The sequence below is a fragment of the Tupaia chinensis genome, unplaced genomic scaffold (assembly GCF_000334495.1).
Source record: "Tupaia chinensis unplaced genomic scaffold, TupChi_1.0 Scaffold144255_1, whole genome shotgun sequence".
NCBI classification, from domain to species: domain Eukaryota; kingdom Metazoa; phylum Chordata; class Mammalia; order Scandentia; family Tupaiidae; genus Tupaia; species Tupaia belangeri.
Window position 1 is genome coordinate 3740865 of NW_006204113.1, and position 7291 is coordinate 3748155.

Here is a 7291-nt window from a genome sequence, read left to right on the forward strand (position 1 = left end):
GCCAAGGTGCTCTGCTTCCATTTCAAACCCTTGGACAAACGTCTCCTGCTCAGTCTTACCTCGGAGCAAGGACAGGAGCTCCTCGGAGGATGTTCCTGGCAAACCAGGGGGGCCCGGGGGGCCAGGAAGCCCAATGCTGATCCCGGAACCTGAGAACAAGAGCCCAAGTAGTGACTGGGCGGCGGGGGAAGGTGGGAGCAAACGCCCGCCAGGGAGGAGGTCAGATGCTGACCATGGACGGAGGTGGGGCTGACAGGGAAAGGGGTGGGAGGAGCGGCAGAGAGCAGCACAGACAACCCCGGGACCGCCCTCAGGTCCCCGGCAGAGTGCAGGCCCAGTGTTCATAGGCCTCGTCCTGCTGGGTGTGTGGGAGCATGCATGTGCATGCGTGTGTAGGGGGAATTGCGTGCAGACTCCTTGTGGGACAGTGCCCAAGACCTCATTTTGGCTTTTCTCACAGGCTGAGTAGCTGCAAAGGCCACTCAGTCTGCAGGGGCTGGTGCAGCCTGGCAGGAGGGCGGTGGGGCCGTCTCAGGGAAGTTCAGCACCTGGTCCTCACCCCAGGCCCTTCCTGACCCCATCGCAGAGGGCAGGCCGGGAGGCAGACACTCACTCGACATGTAGCTGAGAACACGATTGCTCAGCTCTGCGTAGTCCAGAGATAGGAGGGAGCCGTCTCCACTGGCTCCCGGTGGCCCTGGGGGACCACGAGGACCTGTCAGGAACTGCCGGAGGTACTGCCGCACGTCGTCCCCTGGGGAGGGGAGGATGCGTTAGCACGGATGTACCAGGCCCCCGGGGCCTCATGCCCTGGCTCCCCGACACAGGTGCTCCCAGTGACATTTGTGAGTTCCGGGCTGACACTGGCTGGAGTTAGCCAGCTCCCAGGCCCTGAAGGGACACCTGCCTGCTTGCCTGCAGGGGGCTGGGGGAGGCTCGCTGCTCCCTTCGCAGTCCGCTGACTCAGCAAACAAATCAGAGCAATGACAGTGGCGTCAGACGGGGAAGGTGTGTCTGACAGTAAGGCCAGGGGACAGCCAAGACGGTCCCACCCTCTAGCCCACCACGGGCGACTCACGCTGCAGCACAGCCAGGATGTCTTCGGACAAGATGGAGGACGAGGACAAGCTGACGCTGTACCCCGAAGCTGTTGGAAGGAAACCTCGGGTTACCCCTTGTCTGGTACTGAAGCGACAAACGGCCTCAGCATTCCAGAATCTGAGAGACCCAGGTAGCTGATTGTTTTTTCCCCCCAGGGTATTTAGAAAGCATGAAAAAGACAAAATTTGTTGGTTTTTGTGAAAAATGCAGTTTCTTTTCAAGACTATGCTTTAGCCCAGCTGCTACCAGATCCCGCCAGCCGGAGAGACCTGTCTCATGAACACGAAGTGCCGGTGACAGGCACCCTGGCCAGACACAGGAAGGCTCACTGAGCACCGCCTGCGCCCTCCATCTGGACAAAGCCCCGGGAAGTTGTATCCCAGTGGCCTGATTAACATGGATTCAGGACTGAAAAATCTCACCCAGCAGGTAGCAAGGTGGTTAAGGCACTGGACTCCCACATGGCCAACTACAGTTTGAGTCCCAGACCTGGCAGCTTGAAAATTGTGCCAGGCATGTGTGTGTACATGCCCAAAATTCCAGGAGGAGAATGGAGGAGAAGGGAAAAAAAAAAGCCCCCCCCCCCCCCACTCCCCACCCCCAGGGGTGATTTCTCACTTTCCCTCTCTCTGTCGCTCTCTGGTGGTAAATTTTTACCCTGTGGTAAAAATCTAAAAAAAAAAAAAAAATCCTACCCAATGGAAGGGCAAATCAAACAGTAAATTAAGAGATGGGATGTCGGGAACAGAAGTGGACCCTCAGGAGGAGGGCTGCGGGACTGGGGAGTGGGGAGAGGCTTACTCCGCAGGTAGCTCACGACCTGGCTCGCCAGCTCTGAGTAGTCGAAAGTTTCGCCAGCGATGGTGGTGACAGGCCCAGGGGGACCAGGTGGACCTGGGGGACCCTGAACTCCAGACAGGTAAGACCTGATACTGTCACCTGCCAACAAAGGAATGCAGTAACGTCAAGCTTGTCCTCAAGGGCACATGCCCCACCCCCCCCGCCCACGAAGAAGACTGGAAGCACGTGGGGGAATGTCTCCATCCCGCAGAGGCCCACGCAGGGCCGGCAGGAGCAGAGACCCCTCTGTTACAGACGCAGAATTGAGGCAGAGGCCTGTGCCTGGTCAGGTGGTCTGTGAGGGCTTGGGACAACGGGCTGCAGTCAGTATCTCCCCTCGCAGCGGGGAGAGCTGCGAGGCGGTGCGTGCATGTGGGAGCATGTGTGTGTGTGTGTGTGTGTGTGTGTGTGTGTGTGCAAGCTTCCAGGTGGGGTGAGACAGGTCACGTGTGTGGACAGGCTGGCTGGGAGCTCACTGACCTGCAGGTCTGGCTGCAGGGGTGGAGGACTTAGGCCTGGCCGCACAGGCTCCTCTCAGCCTCTTTCCCCCCCGGCCCCCCTCCAACCCCAAGGCCAGGCTGCCGGCCACTCACTCTGCATGTACTCAGAGAGGTACTGCTGGATCTCCCGGCTGGAGCTGAGGGAGCCTGGAGCCCCGGGTGGCCCTGGTGGGCCTGGCGGGCCTGGCACATACATGGTGCTGGATGATCCTCCTGCAGGAAAGAAACGAACGGCACACTGACTGGCTTCTCACCCCGGGGAGACGAAGAGAGGCCCAGGCACTGTTTCCAGGGCCTGAGGAGGGAGGGTCTCTCTCGGTGGGAGACACAGGACGGTGGCAAAGAGAGGGGCCCCTGAGAAGAGAGGAACGGAGTGCCTTTAGCCGCCACTGTCTGAAAGGAGCTGGCCCAGGCCAGACTCTGCTTTCCCTGAGCACCCTGCTCACCCCTCACGTGAGTCCTCTCCTCTCGGCACCTGCAGCTCCCAGTCTGCTCCGGTCTCCACCGCTCTCTATTTTAGTGATTTTTATACCTGCAAGGGCCCTCCCCTCCCCTCCTCTCCCACTTAAAGGCATTGTAGAGATAGCTGCACGTGGAGAAGATGCCGGGTCAACCCTGAGTCACGGATAAATGAATGCCAAATACATCAACACCCTCATTACAATGACCTGCCTCGCAGAAGGGAGAGAAACTTCGGTCACCTTTGCTTCTTACCTAGCGATGAACCAGCAGAAATGCCAGGAGCCCCTGGGACACCGGGATCACCTGGAATCCAAAATGAGATAGACTGCGTCACCTTCTCTGGGAAGCCTTCCCGGGCTAATCCAACCACATTTGTTTTAGTGTGTAGTTCAACAAGTGCCCCGTGTCTCCTGCTCTTGTTTCTGCAATGGATCCACAAGCTCCCGATGGGCAGAGGCTATGCCTTTGGGTCCTTGTCCCTCTCCTTCAGCCTCTTCTCCCAGCCCTCGGCACCCAAAGTCCTCACTGCCTTCTACTCAGGCTCCGGGCTCTGGGAGTCAGGCTTGCTTCCCTCGTCACCATCTTCTCGGCTGCTCCTTCACTGACCTTTGTCCCCTTTGGGTCCCTGGGGGCCGGGTGGGCCTGGTGGTCCCTGAAGGTTGAGTCCGACAGAACTGGATCCTGGACGCCAATAACACACACAGTGCAGTCAGCCAGGGCCGGGAGGGCGGCTCAGAGCCGGGGCGGGGTGGGACGCAGCCCCTACCTGAGGTGGGGAATCCGGGGAGGCCTGGCTCGCCTGAGGAGCACAGTGAGAGAGGGGTGATCAGCCTCACACCCGCGCTCCACCCAGCACCCCCTCCCTTCCGAGCCTCCCAATTCCACGATTGCAGGGGCAGTACCGAGAGCTGCACACGCCCCAACACGCACACTCGCACAGGCCCCGCAGCGGGCACACGCACAGACACACGCGATGGTCACAGACACACTTGATCTCCTCTTGTTCATTTGAACCAAATACATTTCCAGGCTCAGAGCTCAGGGGAGGCCCCGGCTCAGGTTTTGTACCTTGGTGTCCTCGGGGGCCTGGGGGACCTGAAGGAAAGATGTGGAGAGCCGTGAGACACACATCGGACCAGTGTCGTGGCTTCGAGGATGGAGGGGGGGATGGGGTCCCAGTGCTGGAGCAGACACAGAGCTAGGGGCTCCCCGTGTCTCTCCTCCACCAGGCCGTGGTAGGGGTGGGAGGTCTGGAGCTCCTGACCACTGTGCTCGCCCTCACCCCACCTCATCCAGCCTCACCCAAACTCTCTAGGCCACCAGGCAAGTAAGCGGGGGGCATATATTATCCTCACCTTGGTCTCCCTTGGGGCCTGGGGGGCCAGGTGGGCCTGGGGGGCCAGAGAAGAAGCTATCTGCAGAAGGAAACAGTCTGAGTGTGGGCAGAGTGAAGCCACGAGGGCTCACACCCCGCTCAGTCCTCGGCATGCTGGAGAGGCTAGCACTGGTCAAGTGGGTGGAGCTTTAGATGTTTGGGAGGTTGGATAGAAAAGTGAACAAATGAATAGGCCGTCCAGGTGGCGTGTTGGTTAAGGAGGCTGGATCCCACACGGCTGACTGCATGGTTTCAGTATAGGACCTAGTGGCTTGGTGCGTGTGCACATGCCCAAAATTCCAAGAGGAGAATGAAAAAAGGGGGATTGTGGTGTGGGTACCCCTCCTGGGGGGGGGTGATTTCTCAGTTTCTCTCTCTCTGAGACATGCATGTACCTTATAGCAAAAATTAACAAAAAAATATAGATGAATGGGGGATGGCTACATAGATAGGCGGACGTATGGATGGATGGGTGGGTAAATGCATGGGTGGAGGGGTGGATGGGTGGAAAAGTGGATGGATGGTTTTCCACTAGGGACACAGTGGTTTCCATGTCTGTGCTGTCGGCATTTATCTCACCCATTCGTGTGTGTTCTGCCTAGTTCCTGAGGCCTGGGCTCCCTGAGGAACTGGGCCTCCCAGTCAGTCCTGATGGTCCCTAAGGGCAGAGCTGTCTCCCCCTCCAACCTCTGAGACAGACCATCAGGGTGGCTGTGTCAGCCGGTCAGTCCTCCCCACATGCAGCGAGCTGTGAGGGCTGCTGGGAAGGCTGTGTAGGTGCTCTGGGGAGGGTCAGGAGGCGGCAGAGCGAGCAGGTCAGTAAGGTGCAATGCTGTGCCTGGGGCACATGCCAGGGCTGGGGCTGAGGTGAAGACCAGGTGGGACTTACATCCACGACATTACCTGAGTCAGTCAAGGGAGATCCTGGAGGGCCTGGTGGGCCTGGTGCGCCTTCCCCTAGACAAGAGAATCCCTGAGACTTCGTACCTGGAGGTGGGCCAGGAACCCTTTGCCCAGGAGGAGGAGCCAGGGAACTCCTGGGTTCTGAGACTCCTCGTCACTCCCCTCCTTCCACCTTCCACCTTCCACCAGGGAGCTGGGCTCTTACCTGGTGGGCCTCGGGGTCCTGGTGGGCCTGGAACAGCGGGCCCTGCGGAGAGTGAGAAGAGGAAATGCTGAACCTGGGGCTGAAAGTGGGAACTTGACTTCCTCACTAAGCACCTTGAGCTTCCTGTCCCAAGACTACCTGTCTTCACAGACCCCTGAGAGGCTCACCTGGTGGCCCACGTGGTCCAGGTGGGCCTGGGGGACCTCGTAAATCAAGACCTTCTGTAGAGAGAAGAAAGCAGAAGTGAGCAAAGATTGCCGGGAGGCTGCTGTCTGCCACGCTCCTTTCCTCTTGCCTGGATCGTCAGTCCCAGGCACCCGGGCTATCCTCATACCCAAGACCTGGCCTGGGTCACAGCATAGGACCCTCCAGGACCCAGGGGCAGGTGGGCCGCAGTCAAACTCCTTGGCAGTCAATACGTGTACACAGAATGACGGGTAAGAACTTGGGCTTTGCTGTCAAGTAGCCTGAGTTTGAACCTTGCTTCTACCCCTCTAGCTGGTGACCTTGGGGAAGCTCTCAACATCATGCAGTCGTCACTTTCCTTCTCTGTAAACCAGAGTTGCAGGGGCGTCAGGAAGACCTGGCAAGGTGCCACTGAACACTAAGCTGCTGGCACAAGCGAGTGCCTGGTGCAAGTTTGGCCAGAGTGGGCTGTCGCTTTGCTGCTCAGCATTCCCGGCATGCAGAGCGAGGCCCCGCAGCACCTCAGCGGGGCTAAAGCACTCCGTGAACAGGAGGACCCAGGAGTCAGCTGTCGCAGGCTGGGCCTCTGGCTGGGCGCCTCCGACCATGTCACACTCTGAGTTGGGGATGCACGACGCCTGCCAGCGATACCCACTACCAAGGCCTGGCCTGTCCCTGGTGCCCCTGGAGTCCCAGAAGTCACAGTGGCCCACTCCCCATGACTCACACTTCCATGGCAGACAAACCCCCACTGTTCCTTCTGGGCTGCATGTCAGAGGGACTGGCCTTGTCGTGGCTTCGAGGATGGAGGAGGGGATGGGGTCCCAGTGCTGGAGCGGACACAGGGCCCTCACACGGGCCCCAGCCAGTGACTCACTCGTGCAGCTGCCACAGGCCCGGGGTGTGCTGCTGTCTGTCCCAGCCCCCGCCCCAGGCGGTGTCACCTGCCCCAGAGAATGGTGGTACTCACGAGCAGAGAGGACCTCGGAGATGGAGCTGCTACTACCCAGGAACGAGTCGCCAGCCAGCCCTCGCTCCCCTCGTGGGCCTGTGGGGAGGACGCAGAGTTAGCTGGAGGTCACGTATGCTCCCGCTGTCTCTGCAGCGGGCAGTGCTGGGTGGGGGTGGGTTGAATGGAGGGGGCGGCACCAGGGCACTGACTGGGGTCCCGTCTTTGGCCAAAATATATGGAAAATCAGGGTCGGCTTTTCGCAAGCCCACTTGGGTATTTGGGTATGATTATCAGGGCAGGGTTTCAAGGTGAGCCCTCTGCCCACAGAAGCCCAGCCCGAGCCCTGTGAAAATAGCCAAGCTCGACCCTGGCCAGGGGCTGAACACAGGACTTCATTCCCTAGCCCCAGGACCCCTGCCTTCTCAGAAACTTGGAAGGGGTGAAAGGAAGGGTCTCTCCTTCCAGCTGAAGCCTTGGAAGACCCCTGGTGAAGACCCCTGGGGCCCTCTCCCCTCCCTTTCCAAAAGCACATCTTTCACTTCATCTAAAGCTCAGTGCCCATGTGCTCCCTGGGAAACAGCCCTTCTGACTGAGCTCAGAGTCATGTGTCCATCAGGGTGTGACATACCTTGCTGTCCTGGGAGACCAGCTGGGCCGGCAGGGCCTGGAAATGGGTTGGGAAAGGAAAAGCGAAATCACACCTCTAGGTCACAGGGCAGGCGCCTGGTGTACACAGTTCCTCACCAGGTCTGGAACAGTGGCTCCCC

The 7291-nt window shown here is 59.3% G+C and overlaps 1 protein-coding gene across 1 annotated transcript in view; it reads right to left on the reverse strand.

Moving 5' to 3' along the window:
• Positions 1-7291, reverse strand: part of COL17A1 (collagen type XVII alpha 1 chain) — a 54355-nt gene that overhangs the window by 4372 nt on the left and 42692 nt on the right. Inside the window, exons 36-50 of the mRNA XM_027767416.1 lie at positions 7153-7188; positions 6543-6620; positions 5554-5607; positions 5387-5428; positions 5182-5235; positions 4259-4318; positions 3972-3998; positions 3670-3702; positions 3510-3584; positions 3156-3206; positions 2535-2654; positions 1903-2040; positions 1079-1147; positions 614-754; positions 60-149 (exon numbers count right to left, since the gene is read on the reverse strand). Coding sequence (XP_027623217.1) covers positions 60-149; positions 614-754; positions 1079-1147; positions 1903-2040; positions 2535-2654; positions 3156-3206; positions 3510-3584; positions 3670-3702; positions 3972-3998; positions 4259-4318; positions 5182-5235; positions 5387-5428; positions 5554-5607; positions 6543-6620; positions 7153-7188 — 1068 coding nt within the window. The remainder of the gene's footprint in view (positions 1-59; positions 150-613; positions 755-1078; positions 1148-1902; positions 2041-2534; positions 2655-3155; positions 3207-3509; positions 3585-3669; positions 3703-3971; positions 3999-4258; positions 4319-5181; positions 5236-5386; positions 5429-5553; positions 5608-6542; positions 6621-7152; positions 7189-7291) is intronic.